Source organism: Protopterus annectens, chromosome 3.part1, assembly GCF_019279795.1.
Source record: "Protopterus annectens isolate FY-2018-M chromosome 3.part1, PAN1.0, whole genome shotgun sequence".
NCBI classification, from domain to species: Eukaryota; Metazoa; Chordata; order Ceratodontiformes; family Protopteridae; genus Protopterus; species Protopterus annectens.
In genome coordinates this window covers 86,604,644-86,628,948 of record NC_056732.1, presented here as the reverse complement: position 1 = coordinate 86,628,948, position 24,305 = coordinate 86,604,644, and the positions used below count along the sequence as shown (strand labels likewise).

The window sequence follows — 24,305 nt, the reverse complement described above, 5'->3', positions numbered from 1 at the left end:
GATGCGGGGGGGGGGGGGGGGTTGGAGTGAAAGACAGAACTGTATGCAAAGTGTTTTCAGGAACAATGCTATGAACAAAGGAGATCATGCATATTTAAAATTAATACCAGGAGCACAACAGGAAAAGTAATTACTGTGACTCTTCCTGCTGTCAGCGTATTATGTTTGAAAGCATTGCAGTGAACTTCAGACAAAAGAGGGTTCTTAGCTAGGGTAAGCCACAGAACTTATGCAATACCCCAGCAAACATATTATATATATATATATATATATATATATATATATATATATATATATATATATATATATATAAAGAATTCAGAGCATCTAAGGGAATAGGGTTTATTCTGTATTCATTTTTGTATCACAGAAAGTCAACAAACTGAGCCAGTTCTTCTACTGGTATGTTACGATGAAAAATTACAGTTGCTGGCATTGAAAGTTTTTCTTTAATTATTAATTCGACGTAAGTGGTCTCTGGGCATGGAAGATGCTTACTAGTGCATTTCTGTTTCCAGCATACAGGAAATATGTATGATTCCAGTTGACAGCTAAGTAGGATTTTGGATGCATGTTCTGTTAAGGAGCACAGTAACAAGTACATAGAATATTATAAAATTAGGCAAGAAAGAGCTAGAATTTATTGGAGAAACTCAGCAAAGGAACAAAGCTATTGGGAGCATATAACTCAGGAGATAAGTCAAAGAGGAATAGGGAAGATGTTTAGACTGTAGATTAGAGACTGCCTTCCCTGCCAAGGATTAATAACATAGTATAGGCAAAGAGAAAGGGAAAGGAAGCGTTAAATGAAAGATCAGCTCTGATTAAGTTTATAGTCAGATCTAGAACAGAAGCTAAAGTTAAAACTGTGATAATTAGCAGGACATATAAAATCATACACGATAACTTTAATCAGAAGTCATTAGAAAAGACTGGGAAATTGGATTAGAATGGCGATATATAAAGAAGCAGTGGGAAGATATTTGTATGGCTGCAAAGTATGCATCAGAATCTAGAAGGTTTATCATTTTTGCATGGAAGTGTTTGCATAAGTATTTTTATACCTCAAGTAGACATAGAGAAGTTTTCTACAGGTAGACAGCAATTGGAGGTGTGATGAGAAAGAGAGGGGTACTTGGGAACATGTTGTTTAGGAATGCAGAGAGTTGGTAGATTTTAGAAATTCCATACAGGGTATTTTGTCAGAAATGCTGGGAGAGAAAATTCTTGTAACTAAGGAAAGTTTTTTTGTGCTGAGATATAGAAATCAAATTGCTTAGACATAGGAAGGACTTATTACATTCAGTGCTGTTGGCTGCCAGAAAAACAATTACTAGAAAATGGAAACCAAAAACTAAACCAGCTGTTGCAGAATTATTGAATGTTGTAAAGGGAGGTAAAAGAACTGGAAATGGAATCCTTAAAAAAGGGAAGGCGCAAACTACACAGAAATATATGGAATCTGTGAGAACAATACATACAAATAATGTTCAGTAGGACTTCAGTAATATACATAATGTTAAAATGAGACTTAATATGTATGTATAATGCATGAAAAGGAAAAACAATCTTTGTAATGGTTTGTTTTCTCTTTGTGGAATTAAATGTATACTCATCACTGTGTAATATGTGATGTTAATGATGGTTTTAAAAAAAGATTCCCGGTGATCCTTTTTCAGTTCTACTTTTAAGCATTTAATCTGATGTTGTTAATCTTCATGCATTCATCACTGATGAGTTCAGTTCCAAGCCCTCGGAAGCGAGTCAGCCTTATACCAAAGCTCGTGCCAGCCAAAAACTCTCGAGTTAAGAATTACCCTAATCCCCTTCTCCCTGTTACTTCAGATCTCGTTTGCCACATTGCCGTAAAGCCGCGTTCAAGTCAGCTTTCAGCTAAGTCTTTGATATTTTTGGAATATTTTGATATTGTTGATATCTCTAAATAGTTTAGTGTGTTTTCAGATAGTGTGTTACTTCCTGTATCTGTGTATCGCTAAGTCTTCTTTCCTGTCAACTACCTGTTGGTAATCTTTGTACCATCGCTGGTACACTCCCTTCTCCCTACCCGCTGTGGTAATTCTTTTATACCATTGTTGGTATTTTCTCTCTACTTTCTAGCTAGTTATAGTCATGTGCTTAGTTGTGGTAATCGGTTGGTTTTTCTCATCTTGTATTGCTGATATTGTTGGTATTAACATGTCTGATAAAAAGAGCACTTCAGGCTTCAAACAATGCCTGAAGTGTGGGAGGAAAATGCCTAATAGTGACCTTCATGATGATTGTGTTTACTGTTTGGGAGTGCCTCATCTCTTGGTACAACCCCCTTGCTCCTCCTGTCCTGGGTTTAGCTCATGTACCTTGAATGAGTGGAAAAATAAATTGATTTTGAAGGGCCTTCTCAAATTGCCTTTCTCAGTGGCTCTCTCTGCATCAGAGGGTTCACCCCCTCCTAGAAAAGAGGCCACATTCCGTTCCCTCCTCACTCTCTGGTGAGAAGGAAACACCGCCAAAACCAAAACTTCCAAAGCTTTCTGCACCGGAACAGAAGTTTTCACCTATGGCACCGTCTTCGGTACCATGTATGTCTTTAATATTGACGCCGATTCCCTCAACACCGACAACGTCTATGGCACCGAATGTGGCTGATGCAAAAAGTTTGACCTCCACCCCACTTATGACTCCGAGCCCTTCCACGGCACCAATAACTCAGACAGACATTACTGCTCCTATCGTCTCAACAATGGAGGTGGTGGTGCCATTAGACCTGCAAGCACGGACCCGATATTCCCTGTCTGTGGACCTCTACTTGGGACAGGCTTATAGTCCCTTCTTAGAGTGTCCAGAGTCCCCTTCGGGGATATCCACTAGATCCACCAGGAGCCTCTCTGAACTTGATGTGGTGTGCCTTGTGGACCAGCTGCTGACAGCTAGTGGGATTCCTTCTGATTCTAAATCCCAATCCCTTCTAGGACTTGGGTTTTCTGCTTCATGGAGTCGATCTTGCTGTCCTCCTTCGTCCTCCTTGCAGGTTCCGAAGCCCTCGGCACTGACACCTCTCTCGGCACCCTCGGCTTTGGTGCCAATAGTGGATATCACTTCAGCCACGGAGTCGACCCTTTGGCCTTCAGTTCCATTGGAACCGGGCCTTCCTCAGGCCTGGGATTGGACTGCAGGCTCCTCGGTTCCGAGTTCAGTGCCGGCTTTTTCTGTGGTGCTATCCACGGCTCCAGGAACCCTGTCGGTACCTCCACTCATGGGGGCGGGCTCACTGGAGCGGGGTGTGACTCTGGTTCCGCGGTTGTCCTTCTCGATTCCCAGCTCCCATCCCTCTTCAGGCAGCCCTGCTTTCCAGGCGATGGAGAAGGCTCTTGCCTCCATGAGCAAGCCTTCGGTGTTAGAACCCCCATGTCCTCCCCCTGTGCTGCAGCTGTCACAGGCCACCATCCCAGATCGAGCACGGGAGACACAGGAGACCCTATTCTTCCAGGTCCTCCTCAGAAGCTACCACTGAGGAGGTTCCTAGGAAGAAATCGTGCAAGAGGAAGCATGTGGACTCCCCTGAGGAGTCCCTCACCGAGGATATGGGTTACGATGAGGGGGAAGGGTCCCCACAATCACCGCCTGAAGATGTCTCCTTTGGAGACATCCTGCAGATCTTGAAACAGAGAGGTGATTAGGAGCCCAAAAACCCTACATTGGAGGAATCCTTTTTCCTGCAGACCTTTCGTACTTGACCACCTACCTCCTGATTGACCCTGCCTGCAGACGAGTTGGTTCAGCTTGTGGTGCAGCACACCTGGAAGAACCCTGACGCAGTTTAAGCAATCCCCAAGAGACCAGACAGGATCCTCTCTCCCCCTGAACAACATCCTCATTGGTCAAAAGGTCTACCGGTAGTTGCTATGGTGGTGGCGGCAGCCACGAACAAAGAGCTCGCTGAGGAGAGCTGCACTGTCCACTCGCCTAACAGGAGTCTCGAGCAGTGGACAGACTGGCGAAGTGAATTTTTGCTTTATCAACCTTTGCTATTCAGTCTTTGAACTACCTGGCACATTTCACCAGACTCCAGAGAGACCTCATCTCCGAACTCTCTGGTACTTTATCATGAAAGGTATCTGACGAGGTTAATGACAAGGTAGCCTCGCAGCTATCAACCCTGGAATCGATTTCTAATTCGTCCATGAGGTTGATTTCACGTGCAACCAAAGGGCCTGCCAGAGCTGCGGATTCAGGCATAGTTATGAGATGTCACGCCTGGATGCACCTGTGTGACTTCACGGATCCTTTTAAGTCTTCCTTCCTTAACGCTCCAGTGGAGGCATCTTCCCTGTTTGGCCCTAAAGTGAAGGACATATTAGACCCTGTCTGTGGTTGGTGTATGTTTCTCCACTCCTCAGCGTCCCTTTTCCAGGAACCAGAGAAGTGGGAAATTGTGGCACAAAAAATCTCAGAGTTCTTTTCACGACACACATGGCGAGTTCACCCCCAGAGGCAGAGGGGCCGACTCTTCCTGAAGGCGCCCCTACAGAGGCAGAAGGGGTCTGCGTAATCAGGGTTCCAGTGATTCCTTCTCTGGGCAGCCCTATTAGCTCTCCTGAAGAGCAGCCCAATTGTTTTCCTCTGGAAGCAGTCGGGGGACATTTTTCTTTGCACCCCAGTGCCTGGCTGTCTATTACCACTGACTCTTGGGTGCAGAAGATAATATCCAGAGGTTACCAAATCCCATTTTACTCCTACATAAAATCACCAAGAAGACTCCCAGATGTTCTACCAAGTCTAAGGGAAGAAGCAGCTCTACAAATAGAAAAGCTGCACTTAAAAATAGTCATCCAGAAAGTCCCACCAGGCCAGATAGGATCCGGATTTTACTCAAGGTTCTTTTTGGTGCCAAAAAAGACAGGGGACTGGAGACCAATTTTGGACGTAAGTTGTTTAAACAAGTTCATCAGCAAGACAAAATTCCAGATGGTCATGGTTCAGTCCATTCTCCCTTTTCTGGAGGAAGGCGATTGGATGTGCTTGATAGACCTTTGGGATGCGTACTACCACATTAAGATGGACAAATACTCCAGAAGGTTCCTTCGCTTCTGGCTAGGAGCCAATCATTACCAATTCTGTGCCCTGCCCTTCGGACTCTCTACAGCTTCCAGAGTGTTCACCAAATGCATGGCAGCAGTGACAGAGCACTTGAGACTGCAAGGATTCCGGGTGTTTCCATATCTAGATGATTGGCTCCTCACCACCCCCACCAAGCTTCTGCTGGTAAAAGCCTTGCACTACACCCTTTCTTTGGCCCATCGCCTGGGAATATCCATAAATTGGGAAAAGTCCAATCTATCTCCAACCCAAACCCTGGAGTTTAAAGGGGTAACATTCAATACCCGTTCTTGCTTGACCTCTCTTCCAGATCACAGGCTTCAAAGACTAAGGATCCAGCTGCGAGTGATACTCTGCCAAGACTTGGTTCCGGCTCGACAGGTCCTACAGCTGTTAGGGTCAATGGCAGCATCCATATCTATAGTACCCCTTGTAAGGTTTCACATGAAACTCTTACAGTGGCTTCTGCTGACCCAATGGTACCCAAATCAGCAACAGTTGTCCTCCGAAATTCATATTACAAATCTATGCAAACTAGATCTTTTTTGGTGGATGAAGCCAGATGCAGCACTTTGGAGTCGACCCTTCCATCCCCCCAACCCAGGGCCATCGTGACCACAGACTCTTCCCTGATGGGGTGGGGGGGCCATTATCAGGGAATGACTGTCCAAGACACATGGTCCGATTTAGAGGCCAGTCTGCATATAAATGTTCTAGAACTGAGGGTAGTGCTTTTGGGATTGCAAGCACTTTAGTCTGCCTTTCCTTCAGGAGCAATTGCTATCCAATTGGACAACATTTCAGTAGTTTGGTACATCAACAAACAAGGAAGAACCAAGTCCTATCCCCTATGTCAAGAGGCCATGAGAGTTTGGCAAAGGGAGATAGCTTCCAACCGCTTTCTGATAGCAATGCATATCCCAGGGAAATCCAACGTGATCACACACAGGTTGAGCAGGTGCAGTCTCCTGCCTCAGGAGTGGTCCCTCAACTCCAACTTAGCGGCAAAGATCTTCTGCCATTGGGGTCAGCCTTGCTGCGACCTATTTGCCTCCCCATTCAACTGCAAGTGCAGCAACTACTTTGCCATAATCCCCTGCATGGGGAGACCCCGAGGGACGCTCTTCTTCACGACTGGCCCGCTAGACTGCTTTATGCTTACCCTTCCATTCCTCTGATTCCTCAAGTTCTGAAGAAAGCTTTTCGGTTGAAAAACAAAATGGTCCTCATAACACCATATTGGCCCCGACAGGTATGGTTCCCCTTTCTCTGGCCTCATCTTCTTTGCAGACCGTGGCTCTTGGATCCAACTCCAGATCTGATTTCTCACCCTCAAGCCACTCGAATTTGTCCAGCCTCAAGCTCACAGCTTGGCTTCTCCACTTCCAGTGAATGGCATGCATTGTAATCTTTCCTCTCCAGTACGTGACATTATTCTGGCTTTGCAGAAACCATCCACCAGGAAACTCTATGCTGACAAATGGAAAAGATTTTCGATTTAGTCTAGACAGAGAGAACTAGATCCCTTTTCTGTACCCATCTCTGCTGTACTTCAGTATTTATTTAACTTTTTTGAGGAGGGTGCTGCAGCATCAACTATTCATGTACATTTAGCTGCCATTTCGAATTTTCATAATGGTTTTGGTGACTCCTGTTTAATCTCTCACCATTTGAGTAAACCTTTTTGAAATGAATCTATCATTTAAGACCTCTAATTATGCAGCCCACAGAACCCTGGAGTCTCACACTTGTTTTGCAATCCTTGATACGGCCCCCCCTTCGAGCTGGCAGCCATGTGTGACATCAAGGTTCTGTCCTGAAAATCTCTTTTTCTGGTGGGTATTACTTCGGCCAGACGCATTTCTGAGCTCCAAGCTCTCTGTACCAAGCATCCTTACTTGATTTTTCACAAGGACAGAGTATCACTACGGACCAGTCCTTCCTTCCTGCTGAAAGTAATTTCCGAGACTATTGATTTGCCTGTGTTTTTTCCTAACCTTTCCAACAAGGGAGAGTATTGCTTACATTTACTGGATGTTCACAGACAATTGAGGTTTTACTTAGACAAAACAAGAACAATCAGGAAATCAGACCAGTTATTTATTTCCTTTTCTGGTCCAAAAATGAGAAAGTCAGTCTCTAAAGTGACTCTATCCAAATGGCTCAGAGACTGTATAATTTTTATTTATAATCTAGAAAAGAAATCTGTTCCGCCAAACATTATGGCTCACTCCACAAGATCAATGGCAACTTCTGTGGCGTTTCACTCCAGAGCTTCAATGGACAACATCTGTGCAGCAGCTACTTGGGCTTTCCCCCATACCTTTGTCACTCTTTACAAGTTGGATCTGGTCTCCAGGGGAAGGGCAGGGCGTCCTTTGGTTCAGGGGTGCTCAGGAATGTTCTTCCATAGGGTAACCCATGGATATAAGGTAGCTGGGGACTGTGTCCCATCGGTGATGAATGGTTTGAAGATTAACAACATTAGATAAAGAAGTTATGTCTTACCATAACGTTCCATCTGTGTTGTTTATCTTCATCCATTCATCATGTCCCACCCTCCTTCCCCCGCCTAGAGGCTCCTGGGGGATATTTGGGTCCACTTCTTGGATAAGTTTTTCTTGCTCGGAAACAGCCTCTGCTTTACTTGTTAGGGGAGACTCAATCTGAGGTAACAGGGAGAAGGGGATTATGGGTAATTCTTAGTTTGAGAGTTTTTGGCTGGCGCGAGCTTTGGTATAAGGCCGACTTGGTTCCGAGGGCTCGGAACCGAACCCATCGGTGATGAATGGATGAAGATCAACAACACAGATGGAACGTATTGGTAAGACATAACTTATTTTTTTAGCATTTCCTCAGTCCTAGTGGTTTTCAGAGACTTGTCTTTGCTTTCCAGAAAGTCCAGTGCATCCACATTTATGCATTTCTGGATGACACATTAGTGGTGGCACGTCGTCCATTTATATTACAAAACTATTTCTTCATCGTTATAAGTTATTCCAGTCAGCTAGAGATACTTTCTGACAGATAAGTTCAAAAAGCAATTCAAAATGTAGTTTTTCTTTTTGGATGGAATACTGAACTCAGTCACCATGATTTATTTTCTTTGAGATGGTCTTAATTCTGTATATGTATGTATGTATGTGTGTGTGTGTGTGTGTGTGTGTGTGTGTGTGTGTGTGTGTGTGTGTGTGTGTGTGTGTGTGTGTATAAAAGAAAATAGTGAAACAGGTTAAAAACTTCAGGTTCTGGCAAGGGTGGTTGAGGAGAATGGAAGTCAGAAAGAAGTCGTCAAGTCTAGAATCAGAGGGGCTGCAGCCAACTGTGCAGCCAAATGGCATAGAGTGGCTGGGGTATTGCATGACAGAACAAAGCTAAAGAAGCTGATAAGTAAGGTGTACAAAACAGTAGTGTATTTAGTAATACTATATGTTGCAGAAACCTGGGCAGTAAAGGAAGCTAGAGGTGATGGAGGTGATGTGCCTGAGATAGGTGGCAGGATGCACACTCTGGGATAGATGAAGAAATGAGGACATCATAGCAGAAGCCAGAGTAACTCCAATTGCAGAAAAGGTCAAAGGGAAATATTGTGGTGGTTCAGGCACGTGTGCTGAAAAGCTGAAGACAATCTGATGATGAAGATTTAGAAGAGACATGAAGAACGCAAGAGGAAATGAGGGCATCTTGCAAAGAGGTGGATGGACTGTGTAAGAGAAGACCTGCAACAGTCAGCCATGAGTGTAAAAGAAGGTAGGAGAATGACATTGAATAGAGAGAAATAATGATAGTTGACACAACACCCTGACCCAGTGTAGAAGTGGGAAAAAAGGGAGTTGATGATAATGATGAAACACTCTACTGAACTTCAGTAAAATATTTTACATGGGGTTCTTCGATTCATGTCTTCATGTATCCTGACAACTGTTGAACTTTGTATACGGAAGATTTTCACTGGCACCTGAAAAATGTTTGAAGTCTGGCAGTAGATTTTCTTAGAGCAAATGCTTCCAGGTATGCCATCATTTAACAAATGAACAGATGTGTTGGGTATAACCAAGACTGTTGTCACTAAAACACCTTTCTCCTGTCTAGTGCATATCCAGGTTTTGAGAGAGAAGTCCTCAGATCTAGCCTGGGGAGCACATCTCAGTTAATATGAAGTTCAAGTTATGCGGTGACCAGAATATCCCACTGCCTGCATTACAGTCAAGCAGAAGAAAAGAGTGCTGCAGTCTTTCAGAGTGTAAAGATGTTCATTTGCGTACATATTATACAATGACTGTCCATTAACATTCAAAAACGTGCACGCTGATTGGTTAGCACAGCCAGAGTATCCATTGTAAAATCCAGCATATACCAATAGAAAAAAGTCTGGTCGCCTGGACTTTCTTCTATTAATATATGCTACGGTTCAGGTTGAGAAATCTGAAATGCAGACAGTTTAGAGAGAAACAATCATGTACATTATGCAAAACTAAAGAAATTTACCTGATTTGTCCAGATTTCAAACTTAGTTTTTTTTTAATAAAGAAAGAAGCAATTGAGATCTTCCTTTCTCTGTTGCTTCCTTTCCAAAGCACTGATGTACTGCATAAATGTGGGAATGTCCCATATGCATGCGCAGTACATCAAAAAAGTAGCAGGATATGTAAAGAAATCAGAAGAACACCACAGAGACATTATACAGACATTATTTAAGAAAACTAAGTAACGTTTTCTGAAATAATGTCATTTATAATATCAATAACCCATGACTGGGTGTGTGTGATGCTGGATTTACTCACAGTTCGCCTTCGTGACCAGGTAAATCCTGCATTACCCACACCCAGCCATGGGTTATTGCTGTATTAAACCATAACAACATGGAATTTAAACAAACAGAGGAGTCCTGGAGTTCATCCTTTGTTCAAAGAAGCAGTGTTCATTTTGGCAGTGTGCAATAAATGACAGCTAAAGCCTGCAGTTTTATCTTAGCTGTGCTGCAGATTCACTGGCCAAGAACTTGACTTGGGCACACAGTTAGCATTTGAGCAGGACAAGCATTTTAATCAGTAGCAGCTCATTGAAGCACACCTCCAGTTTGTTTTTGCAACAACGTACTGTGCTCACCATAAAAAGATTGAAAAATAGATGCAGTCTGTCATTATGCTGTGCCCACATGTTTTAGGAGATCTCAGTGAAAAAAAAAAAGATTCCTTAAAACAAGGTTTAGACCTTTGGTTTCCTTTGCATCCATCCATGTTTACCAACCAGAACCTTGACTGCATGCTGGAAAAGTTAACTTTAGAGCATTACTGACCCAGTTGATTCAGAAGGCATCAGTTGTTTAAGCAGTAATCCACTGCTGGGTGTGAGTATCACAGGATTTACCCATGGTTGGTGTGGTTTGATCACAAGGGCGAAGGCCGAGTGATTAAACGAAGCCAGCAGTGGGTAAGTCCTGTGATACCCACACCCAGGAGAGGATTATTGCTGTTATACAACGACATTATTTAAGAAAAACTCTGCTTACCTTTCTAAAATAATGTCATTGTATAGCAGCACTTTAGTGTTCTTCTGCCTCCTGTGCTACTTTCTGGTCTGCTATACATGCGCATGGCATGTACAACCAAACCCTTGCATAGTACATCAGTGCAGCGCAAGAGACTGGATTGTCTCCCCCTTTTAGTCTCACTTTTTTTGTTAAAGAAAGCATTGCTGGCTTGCGTGTTGTCTCCTTAAGAAAGTAGGACAAAAGACAGAATGGGACATTGGTAACTAGTGTCGGTCGTATAATGTCTAGCATTATTGAATGCTAAAATATATTCATGATACACCAGGTAATCAAAAATTTTACATGTGACAAGGTAAACACATATGGAAAATGAGAGAGATTCTGCAAAAGTTTGGGTACTTGTGAGGTATGGTTGCCAGCTGGTATTCATATGCCTCAACTGTCTAAACTTTTGCAGACTATTACTGATATTCCTTATAATTTTCCCTGTCTCACTTAAAATGTTTTCTTACTCAAATAAAAGAGCATATCTCAATAGAAAGTTGGATGCTTAAGCAGTTCAACGGCCAGACATCTTTCTGTTTGGATATGCTTGATTTACAACAAGCACACTGATTGGGATGTCCAGTCATTGTGCATGCTGTGGAATACCGATGACCTTTTATTGTATAATTTGTCTTTAATGACATTTTCTCCATTGGTTGTAGCCTCTGGTAAAAGGATCTCAGAACTCTAGGTGCAGGACGTTTTGCAGTCTTTTGACAGTGGCTGGATATCACGAACAGTAGACATACAACCATGAGCAAAAGAAATTTACTCCCACAGACTGCAAACCAAACACAGAAAATGGTAGAATTAGGTGGAGTTGAACTTTATTTGAACTTTATTAACTCAGCCTCTGGTGCCTTCATTTTGCTTTTATGGGACATCAGGTTGTTACTACTCACTGTTCTTTAAATTATCCACTCAGTTTGTTCTTTGTCATTGGATCATATTCCAGATAATTTAAAGAAACTGTTGCCATTTTATTTTTGAAGCATTAACCACACTTTTATAATATTAGACATGCATACATATTATAAGTTAAATTGCATACTTCCACTCAATGTGCAGATTAAGCAAATGAGGGAAAAAGCGTATCAAATCTGAAAATTAATTTAGATTTCATAGTTTTTAGATGTAGTTTCTTATTTCCACCAGTCAGGTGGGGAGTGCCAGGCACACAGAATGTTAACATTTGTTTCAACCAGCTTACTAATTATTCACAGGTGTAGCTGTCAAATTCTGAACATGCTTGGATTGAACATCCTTAGTATGGTAATGAAGTAAAAAATTGTAGATCAACACCAAGAAAAGTAAAATGAACTTTATTCACAGAATGAGCGCTTTCGCGTGCTTCCAACTGCACGCTTCTTCAGATGAGTATAAAACTTTAGTGAATCCATTCACTATATATACATAAAGTTAATAATTACTTAGCACACTAATTAGTGCAATAATTCAATTAAATTCAAATTGTTGGAAATACAAAAGTCAGCTTAAAGTGACAAACAGAATGCAATGCAAATGTCTTGTCTTGTTATAAATCATTGTACTTTGTTAAAGCTGTTAAATTACTAACTACTAAAGACTTTAAATAAACTTTAAATAAATAACAACCCATATTTATCTTGTGAAATATCTTATGTTCAGTGAACTATACACTATGGTAGGGAAAGCAACCAGATATAACACATCTAAAATCTCATGAGTTTTCGCAACATTGATGAAAACAAATTTTATATTATTTTATTAATTTTCATTTTTAAAAAACAATAAATATATTCAATATTTAAAACCAATTGATAATTAATAAATATATTATATGTTATAGATAAATATAAATATGAATAAATATAAAGTAAAAATGCACAGATATATATAATTGAATGAGAACAAGCTGGGCAGACATATAACATCAGACATGTTTTAATTATATATATATCTATCATATATCGCTAATTTATGCCATCAAATATGTATATGCCCAAGTATATGCATACATATATATGAACTGTATATCAATATATATAAAGAATATAAAAAATATATATAAAAATACGGAGGTATTTTGAAAATCCCCATATCAAATTATTTGTATATACAATTTAATTTATCATAACATTTAGTATTCTAACATAAATAATTATTTAAATATCTATAACAATAAATAAATATTCATAAATATTCAATATTAAATTTAAGAAGGTGCAGGAATAATTATATTGTTCTGTAACTTATCACTATATTTGCTACATATTGTCTTTTGTTACTTATAAGGAATATAGACCATTAAATCAAATAGCAACTACTTGATGGAACAGGAACCAAATATCATCCTGGTAACTATATGTTATGTATTACTCAGGTGTTTATTAGTATATATCTGTATACCAATATATTCACAGGATCAGTGATATTTTCGCTTCTTTAAATGTGACCTAATGCTAATGTAGCTATTCAGGCCCGGATGTTGTTGTGCCCGAAATCTGAAAATCCAGTCTAATTCTAGATTTTCTAGGTCATTGAAATTATCACCCCTTCTCTTATTTATCGGTCTTTTTTGTATCACCCTAAAGACAAATTTATGTTCAGGATACTCAGTAATATGTTTTGATAGTGCATTTTTTGGATCTGTTTTCTTTATAGCATATACATACTCCTGTATCCTGTCTCTTAGTCTTCTTGTTGTCATGCCAACATAGAAGACAGGACATATCTCACACGTGGCTAGATATATCACATTATTGTCCTCACAGTTAGCCGGACATCTAAATTCAAACTCAAACAATAATTCAGGATGTAAAAAACTCTTTCTTGTTGATATCCATTGGCATGAATTACATTTTCCACAAGGATGAGTACCTATATATTCCCTATTATTGGTCCTATCATTTAATTTCTCATTGCATAATATTCTTTTTAAGTTCTTCATATTTTTATAGGTGAAGGTAGGCTTTTCACCTATTATTCTTTTAATTTCCTCATTGGTAATCAATATTGACCAATGCTTGCTAATAATGTTGGTTAAGTATTTATTATCACTAGTGTAGCTAATTATACATCTAACCTGTTTTGAGTCTTGTTGTCCATATTGTCCTTCTAATTTATATTTATGCAATATCTTCTGCACATGTTTAGATTCATTAATAAAATTCTCTTTTAAACTAGCCACAATTTTTGGATTATACCCTCGATCTATAAATAGTTGTTCTAATTTATTAAATTCATTATTACGTTCACTTTCATTCTGGCATATCCTATGTAGCCTTGTATATTGTCCTTTTACAATGTTATTGAAAATAAACCTGGGGTGCATACTGTCGTATTGTAATAATGTATTTTTCCAGCATTTTTTCCTATAAAGGGATGTAGTTAATTTTCCATTACTATCTTTTTTGATGTTTAGATCTAGAAAATTTATGCTGGAATATGAATATTCAATTGAAAATCTTAAAAAATCTGTTGTTTTTTCTAGATCATTAATAAATGTTTTTAATTCAGTTGGGCTTCCATCCCATATTAGCAGTATGTCATCTACAAACCTATAGTATGCAAGCACCTTGCAATAATCTGGATGTGTGAATAGGTTAGTAATTTCCCATTTATAAACAGCCAAATTAGCGTGTTTGCGCAGGGGGTGCCCATGGCCACCCCCCACTGTTGAATACAGAATTGGCTGTTAAACATCATAACATTGTTAGTAAGGAATATCTCAAGTAAAGCATTTAATAAAATCTGTTCATGATTATTATAAAAAGAATTTCTATTTAATAAAAATCTCACTGCTTCAAGACCATAAGTATTAGGTATTGCTGTAAATAAACTTTGAACATCTAGAGTAACCAATAAATGATTTTTTAGTATATTATCTTGTAAATTACTTAGATTATTAAGTAGCTGATAAGAGTCCTTTAAGATAGTGGGAATTCCAGTGACTAATGGTTTAAATTTTCTTTCAATGAAAATTGAAATATTTTCTGTAACCCATTGATGTCCAACCACTATGGGGCGTAATGGTGGTGGTGATGTACCTTTGTGCATCTTGGGTAGTCCCTTGATGTATGGTATAGTCGGATGTTCAATGAACAAAAACATATAGAAATCATAGCTAATTTGTCTGGTTAACAATAAATCATAAATGTTTTGATGAACCTCACATATTAACTTATCTACCATCTTTATATCTATTTCCTTATAAGTGTTATCATCCTGTAGCAATAATCCCATATGATATAGGTAATCTTTTGTGTTCATAATGACCATCCCCCCCCCCTTTATCTGCCGGTCTTATCGTAATCTCTGTATTGTTAGCTAAGATGTTCATTGCTACCCTTTCATCATTGGTTACATTATGGAACAGCAATAAGGATCCTTTTTTATAATTGGAATAATGTTTATATAAATCATTTTCACATGCTTTTAGGAAACAATCCAGACAGGGATGTAATACAGGTGTAAACGCACCTTTCCTTTTAAAACATTCAAAACTATTCTGTATATTATTAGAATTATTAATATTCTTTGAAGTATGTTTAAAAAACATTTTTAAAGCAATGTTGCGTGTAAATACTCGATAATTTAAAGAAACTGTTTCCATTTTATTTTTGAAGCATTAACCACACTTTTATAATATTAGACATGCATACATATTATAAGTTAAATTGCATACTTCCACTCAATGTGCAGATTAAGCAAATGAGGGAAAAAGCGCATCAAATCTGAAAATTAATTTAGATTTCATAGTTTTTAGATGTAGTTCCTTATTTCCACCAGTCAGGTGGGGAGTGCCAGGCACACAGAATGTTAACATTTGTTTCAACCAGCTTACTAATTATTCACAGGTGTAGCTGTCAAATTCTGAACATGCTTGGATTGAACATCCTTAGTATGGTCTTGCATTCTCCATTTTTCTGGTCACTTTGTCTGCCCTGTATGCCATTTAGTTTCTAGATTGACATGTCAGTGGATAAATAACATCAGCAAAGTCACATATATAACTTCCCTTACAGCCACACCTATACTTTTTTCCGTGTATCTTAACCTCAGAACTTAATGAAACTTTAGAATATTTGCTACAAGGGACTGTCCCTTTCTTGCTCAAATGCAGTTCTTTAAAAAAAGCACACTGCCACTCACTGCATTTGCAACATTTCTCATTTTTCAAAACAAAGTAGGAAATAGTCAAATGTTTACCACCTTGTTCTCCTGACTTCAAAATGTGCCAATTTGTTTTAATTGATTTTGTTTTTGATTAGCATAAGTAATCACAAAAATAATCTCTGATTTTTGCTACTGCTGTTCATCCCCTGTTGCTTTGCTTGAAAACTCTCCTAATCCCTTGTCTTTTTGGTGTACCTTCTTTTGTAAGTGTACCTTGTCTCCTAAAGTCTTTCCTCTGTGTCTTTCCTCACCCCTAATTAATCCTCATCTCTTGCGGTGTTTTGACAAGCCCACATAAATGCACTGTATGACAAAGACACAAATATAAGAGACACGTGAGCAATGGCTACAATTGTTTTTCTGCATAATCTACTAAAAATATGTGTACTTTCCAATTAAATTTAGTTTTAAATAGTTCATCTGTGAAATATGAATGCTCAAGTGAATCTGATACTGTCATTGCTGTTTAACATTTTGCCAAACTTTTCAAAATCTGATCGATCAACCTTAGGCAAGAAACGTGACTCTTTAGTATATCTTATGTGCACAACTACAGGATCTTTAAAAGAAATCTGGACCATATACAAAGTGATTTTTAAATCCATAAAATGTGAGTATAGGCTGTGCTGTTTGCTGTCATTCCTTTATTTAAGTATCTCATTCCTCAGACTTGGAAGACATTATGAATGAGATGTAAGTCAATAAAGGTAAAGTAAAATTAGCTCAGGGTTCTTCATCAGGTAAAGTAAAATTAGCTCGCGGTGCTTCATCTATAGCCTTGGCCACAGCCCTAAAGCTTCAGATCATGAATGCTACAATGACAGCCGCTCAAAAATAATAATTTTGCCAAACATCCTTTTTCATCATTCTTAACATATCTCCTGTATCCATGGCGTAAGTGTTACTCCTGTTCTAAGATTTTATCCATAAATCTATAAATAAACCTATATTGTATTAAAAAGACTCCAAATCTGAAATAACTGGCCTGTCTGGAGAGTGCTTTTGGGGTAGTATAAAAATGGCATCTTTCAGGTTTGTTAACATACAACTTCACATGTATTATTTTAAGAAAACCCAACTGGACGGGAATAGAAAGGGGCAACAAGTAAATGTCTCAACTTATTATTGCTGGGCTACTCTGAGTTATTCATACACAAAATATAAAGGCTAAGACACCTAACTTGGGAATGTAAGTCTAAGTTTTTAATGATCCTCACAGATCGATAGCCTAGTAAGTACCTGTGAGCCTATGTAAATAATAAATGCAAATGTATTTTTGACAAAAACAAACAAACAAAAAGTATTTGAGTAATTATTGGCACTGCAGAAGGAATGTAGTTAGGGTTGGCCTTAGCAGCAGCAGGGCCCAATTTAGGATATAGTTTTGGGACTCCCAAGCCACAATCATACTTTTCAACTTTTTGTTCAACAATTCTAGTCAGAGACCTAAAATAAGGGGGAAAGTCTGTATATTACTCTAATGTACTTAAAAAAGTTAATTGAATATCACGCTTTGCTTCAACATGCATTTTAGAACAATAAGAAATATGAAATTATAAAGTCTGGCATTATTGTGTTGAGGCAAAGTTGGAGACAGTTTGCAAGATTCTAGACAGTTGAGAAGGACCAAAGAATATCCTTACAACCAGGCAGAGGTCAGAAAATACACAAATTCACAGTACTAATGAAATAATCTGACCACCACGACTGTTGTGGTGTTCAGAATATTTCATTAGTACACTTGAGGTGGATCATGGTTAAAGGAGGCCCTAGGCAGTGTAATGGACCACATGCACACTATTTTCTTCTTTACTTTTTACAGTGATCACAGAGATATGGATTTAATTTAAAAAAGTTATTTCAAATTTTACATGGGAAAAAAAAACACTGACAACCATTTGCCAAACAAAACACTGTCACATTAAACACAAACAGCATGAGAAACAATAAACTTCCCATCCCCCGAAACTCACATTTATTGAAAATACATCTGGCAACCCATTAAACTAAGAGACATGCTAGAATTCATAGTCAAATGACATACGGTGAAGCTCTAATTAGCTATGTGAACAATGCAGGAATTGAGAAGACAGTGTGTAACTCATTTGCTAACAGTTTGAGACAGCCCAGTGGACACAAGCATTTTCCAGAGCAGCCTAGGAGCCCTGCCTGGTGAAGTGAGTTGACCTGAGTCACAGAAGACAAATGAAGGCTGCACTACATGAAGCAGCTTATTAACAGCTCATAGCCTTCCTCATCTTTACTGTGTCCCAGAAAAACTGATGTGCCCAAACAAACACAGTGCATTATGCCTGACAAACACGCACAGTAAATTCAGCATGTATAACTCACATTTCATGCTGTCCAGTTTATTCACAACCAAACAGTAAACACATTGTCAGTACTAAACAAAACAAGAAAACCTATGATCACCCAAAAAGAAATCAGTTCCTTGTTTTACGCCATAACTACACACACATAGACACACACACACACACACACACACACACACACACACACACACACACACACGCACACACTCACACACAACCCCTCTGGCTATATACACATCAGATGCTTGCTTATGATCAAGTGAATGAAAAAATATTTAAATAATAACCTAAAAGTTCTCACTTCATATAGTGCAGCTCGTTACACCCCCGTGCCCTCCAACCTATTAGTGCAAGAAAAGACAAGCAACCAAAAATCAGGAGCAGATTATAAATATTGGTCTTATATACCTAGAAAAGTGCTAGGATAGTAGGTTTTACTTTATCAGACATTTTCTAATTGAATATGAAGTTAGGAACTGTAATATTTATCTTTATTTAGTGACTACAGTCCCCAACACTTTAACAGAAAGCAAAAAAATTGACAAGAAGTAAACCACAAATGTTAGAAAAATCCATTGCAACTCCCCTCTGCCCTCTCAACTTAGCTCAGGAATTAGAGAACAAAAACAAAATCAGGAATCGATCTAAATATTTCTCATATACTTGAGCAACAAGCTTTGCATTAGCAAGTACTTTGTGAAGGATATCAAGTGTGAAAGTTACATGCTTGATATTAATTGATAACTGCACTCCACAGTAACTTGCTAGGAAGCCTACACACACACACACACACACACACACACACACACACACACACACACACACACACACACACACACACACATATCTTTGCTTGCAGGCAATTCTGAAAGACTGCTACCAGCTTCCTCAAAATCTTCTTTGTAACAGCTTCCCTGTCCACAGATCTGAGCACGATACGGTACTTTCATTGAAAAGACCATGCTCTTAGATTGGCCCACTTCATCTTCAAGGTTGAAAAAGGTCATGTTTTTTTGTGTGGCTGAGAATGCTCTGTCATTGGTGGAGCTCATGTGGCTGGAAAGTCTCTCTCTGTCTCTCTCTCTCTCTCTCTCTCTCATTCACCAAGCTCAAGAAGTGTGGTGGGTAGGGATGTCACTGTTATACACTTCAACATTCTTTCATTCCTTGGAAGACTGGGAGATGTTTTTTAATCATTAACGTGAAGAACTTTTTAGCTGCAATTCTAGTATGGGGCCCCCTAGTCTAATCGGCCTAATCAGCCTAAGGCCAATCCTGAAAGTAGTAAAATAATGCCTTTGAATGATGTTGTCCAAGAAGACTGTAAACCATGTTGTCAACTCCTACATCACAAGATATCTTGTTTCTTTTCTTTCCACAACTTCCTTTTCACATTTTCCACACTGGAAAAATACTTATATTATTTTGGTTGCAAAAAAAGTCATGAAGTACCTCCTGTTTTGATTATTTGTTTGTTTGTCTGTCTGTAACATCTCTGTCATGTTTCCACTCATCAAGCTTTGACTCAGCGTCTAGTAATCTTTTGTGTAGATAGGGTAATGTTTGTATCAGGTTTAAAGTCCTAACCAGGTAGATTACCAGGCCTCAACTGTCAAGGTGCCAGACCCTTGTTTATAAATGTTTCCAGCAGCAATTAATTAATTATAATACAAATGTGATTATTTTTCTCATTAAATTTGATAACTCTTACAAATGCTCAGTCTCTGGCGTGAACTTCATTCATGATCTAAATATTCAGTAAGTCTAATTACACCACTGTGTTTTGGTGTTCCTGAATGATGACTAATAGCCATGCTTTGTCCTTCTTTCAAAACTTCAGGAACATCAGACAATAATCTCATTGCCATTTTAAATCTGTAAAGAAATCAGGAATGCAACAGTAACTACTAGTTTACTCCAACACACTAAAATCACAAAACAGAAAAGAAAATTGCAGAATTGAGTGCAGATGTAATTTGTTAAGTCACAGACCTTGGTGTCTCAGCCTACTGGCCTCGAGGGGCATCGTACTGTTACCTGTCACACCATTATTTAAATTAGCCATTTATTTAATTTAATTTTTATCCCGTGGTAAAAGTTCAGTTAATAATTTAAATAATTATTATTCATATTATTATTCTGGAGATAAGAAAGATAAGATAAGTAAAGATTAAATATGTTAATCGGGGTAGAGAAGTGATCCACATTGACCTATTTCATGCTCTTCCAGCGAGCCCTGTTTAAATTAATGGCTCAGGGTCACACAGTAAGCAAATTGAGACAAACACAATCTAGGTTAGGCCCTTGAGGAAACAGTGCATCAAATTTCAAAATGAATTCAGACTCCAAGGCTGTTAAATGAAGTTCCTGTCTCCAGCTCTGTTCTTCTAGAATGGATCAAGCATACAGATTCAAATGCACAGCTGTCAGTTCTGAATGTGCTTGGATTAACCATCGCTTACACTTTTATACATTCTCAGTTTTGTTGTCACTTTATCTGCCCAGGTTATCATTTAGGATTTCTGCATTTTTTTATGAATAAGTAAAGTATATTTGTACTTGATTTTGTTTGTCATTTTCTTCACCATTTTTGGTTTGTGTTGTGTTGGAGTATCTCTGAATTCATGCAGCTGCCATTTTCCCTTCAAAGTATGAGAAAGGAGAAAGCATTTTCTATGTATTTTAGACAGTCACAGACAGCTGAAATTTTAAGAAAATGAAGGATAACAGAGTATTCCTAAGCTGTTGTCTCCTTTAGAGAGAAACAATGCTTACCTCTTTGTGAGTAATCAGTATGTACATGGCTATCCATTACCTTGTTTTTGTCATGAGACAAGCAGCAGAACCCTAAAAGAACCTGACAGGCATACCTACTTAGGGTTGTTGTTGTTTCTGCTGCGTAGATCAGAAATATAACTGTCAAAGACATTTTAGAAGCTGCTGTATGGAAAAGCATTCTCACTGTTATTAAACCTTATATGCCTGATACTCATCCTAGAAATGAGACATGCTTTGCGTTTACAGTAGGTCTTCTAACTGTCCTCCATCTTAGATTTCCTTAGGAGCTGAGACAGTGCCGTAATTTTGTTGTTTCCTGCCACACTGTAAGTAATTCAAGTTTGTGAGATACTCATCCAGGGCCGTAGCTGGATCATTTAGCATCTAGTACCGGCCCACTCCCTCAGCTCTTTAAGTAAAGAGCAGAAAAAGGACTTCAGCTTTTACTGTTGAAAACCAGTGGGTACTATGCCCCCAACCTACTACTGAAGAGGAAAAAAGGACTTTGGCTTTTACTGTACAAAACTTCCTATAGCAGCCATGTCCACCCCACACCTCAGACTCTAAAAGTGAAGTGCAGAAAAAAAAGGTGGGGACTTTGGCTTTTACTGTAGAAATTGATTGGTCAGCTTCATTCAGCAGACTGATCAACCTCCCTCCGAGCTCTCAATTAAAGAACAAATAACTTTGTAAGTAGGCTTGTTACATACAGCTTTACACATATGGCACTGCACAGTGCCTTTCTCTGTCAGCATTTCAGTACAGAAGGAATGCAACAACTCTTATTTGCGCCCTGTCATACTTTGCACCTGGGACGCCTGCTCTCTTCGTCCCACCTTTGCTATGCTTCTAGTACCACTAGTGTAGTGTACTACTAGTACTGAACAACTTGATCTCTTTGCTGGATCTGCACACAGATCCAGAGTATTAGTGGTACTTGAGAGTGTCATGCATCGTGGAAAATTATCCTCAGTACATATTCCTGTTTGGTTTATAGTGTAACTGCTCTTAATTTACTGTTACTTGTTTACTTCAAGTTTCAGTACTAGTAGTTCACTTAATAGCCTAGTGTTTACCATCATTTTGCAGGTTTTGCAATATAGACAGGGTGGAATTTTAAGATTAGGTAGCCGATTTTCAATGTGTGCAAGAAATCGAGTCAGCATATTCACCATGAGAGTGCACAGTCATTTTTTTTTTTTGTAATATCTTTATTTTATGCATTTGTGTCCCATTTTATATTGTCTTCATTAAGGTCAAGGCAGAAAAGTGTCTACAAAAGTCAGTTGGGTCACTTTTCAAGGTGACTAAGTGAATAAAATAAGCAAAACCTAAAACAGTTTGAGGGCATTAGAATGGAAACATGCTGAAGGGTGTGCTGCCTTTCGCCTTTCTGAGATCTTATGGGTGGTTCATGTCACACAGCTTCATGAAGAGTGTAGCGTACCATGCCATGAAATTCCTTTTACTAGTAACCATTGTAAAAGTGTGCCTCAGAGATCTTTCAGTAAGGATATCAAACAGTTGTTATTTCCTTCTTGAAGCTTTCTCGTGTTTGTATTTGGTCCTGGCACACCGTTTCTTTTGTAACTGCAGTCAGCTGCATGAAGATGTGCACTAGATAATGCTTATGTCTTTCTCAGCTTTTGAACATTACTTGAGACTTTAGCACCATGCATCAAACTTCGTCTTTGCTGATGATTATTGTTAATACAATGAAGCTGTTTAACATTTACATATTCATAGTTGCTTATTTGAAATGTTAGGATAAGAAATCAAGTTTAAAAACAGAGTAAATGTGCCATTTTCATAAATTATGTTTCTTGCCAGGACTGGGCAAAACCAGGGCCATATGATCAGCCTACAGTTAATACTCTGCAACGCCGAAAGGAGAAGCGAGAGTCTGAGCCTGTGGCTACAGCACCACCAGGGCAGCCTGGCCAGCAAGAGGAGGCACAGAAGGCCAAGAGTGTGACAGCTCCCACCACAGCAAAAGTAAACCATTAGATAACTGCATGCCTTTTAGGGACATTTTGTGTAGTGTTATGAAAAAGTGAAATATTTTTTAAACCTTAAAATGCAGCAGAGTAAGTCAACTGTTAATAGTAAATTAATGATTTTTTTTCTTTCTTTATGTAATCCTTTATGTGTAGGTTAAAATGTTATGCTACCTGGAACATAATCATATAGGGTAGCAGTGTATGGAAACAGAATTATGTATTGTTGGGGAATTATTTGTTCTTTTAGGAGAGAGGTGTACTCCTATAAGGTAGATATGGTCTCCCCATCAATGATGGCCACCTCATTATCTGCACATGGCATTATAGCAAAACTGCTGTGGCAGACTGGAGACGCACACTGACTTGTCCTGCTTCAAGTCATTCTATCCCAATCCTATTCCTTGGAGTTCACTGTCCATCTGCATCCCTGGGTAGTTAAAGAACAAATTTCCTGTTGTAAATCTCTCTAATGAGCATCATGTGGACATCCATCTGACTGGTTAACAAGGACTGTAGATAGGCTGATGGTCCTGCTCTCATCTCCCTTTAGAGTATTAAATGATCGTAGACTTCATCCTGACTAAAAGCTGTGACATACGAAGTACAGTTAGTGTCAGGTACTTTTGGATTCCTTGTGAAGAGAAGAAACACTCTGTTATGGTGTGTGTGTGTGTGTGTGTGTGTGTGTGTGTGTGTGTGTGTGTGTGTGTGTGTGTGTGTGTGTGTGTGTGTGTGTGTTTATATAAAATGCCAAGCTTAATTGTGAGTCATTTGTGACTGACACTCCACAGATATAAATTTTGTTTGATATAAGTTTAAAGTATGAGATCTGGGTATTCACCTTTCTTCAAGGCACAGTAATCTCAGAGTTAGCATATTTAAGCAAGAAGAATGAGGGGGCAGGGATGGCAAAGCACCTTGCAAAAATGAATTTTGATTTGCCCTGTTTTGCTGTCACTTTGACACTTACTGATCACACTTCCGAGTGTTGATTACTCCTGTGTATATGGGACTTCTTCAGATTATCATTTCATAACATAGAACTGCATATGGTCAAGTCCATGCGATCCACATTTGGAAAAATTGAACTGTTTGTGCTTAGATTGCAGTACAGTGGGTATCAGAGAATTTTTCCTTTTCCACACTGTAGTATAATCTCAGAGTTGTTATATATAATTAGGAAGTATGGGGCAACAGCTGAGCTTGACCCCCTACAAAAACAGTTTACGTAATTTTGTAGTTTTTGATGTTCTGCAAAGTCGATCATATATGTTCGACCATAGTTTAATGTTATAGAAAGTCAGTGTAACAAAATATATCCCTACATGTACACATACACACATATATACATATATCGATATATATATATATATATATATATATATATATATATATATGTAT

General features: G+C 38.8%; 1 protein-coding gene across 3 annotated transcripts in view; it reads left to right on the top strand.

Annotated features, from left to right (window-relative positions):
* MTSS1 (MTSS I-BAR domain containing 1) overlaps positions 1-24,305 on the top strand; it is a 1,668,097-nt gene that overhangs the window by 1,503,755 nt on the left and 140,037 nt on the right. For all 3 annotated transcript variants that reach the window (XM_044066600.1, XM_044066599.1, XM_044066601.1), the window contains one exon: positions 22,735-22,899. In XM_044066600.1, the coding sequence (XP_043922535.1) occupies positions 22,735-22,899 (165 nt within the window). The remainder of the gene's footprint in view (positions 1-22,734; positions 22,900-24,305) is intronic.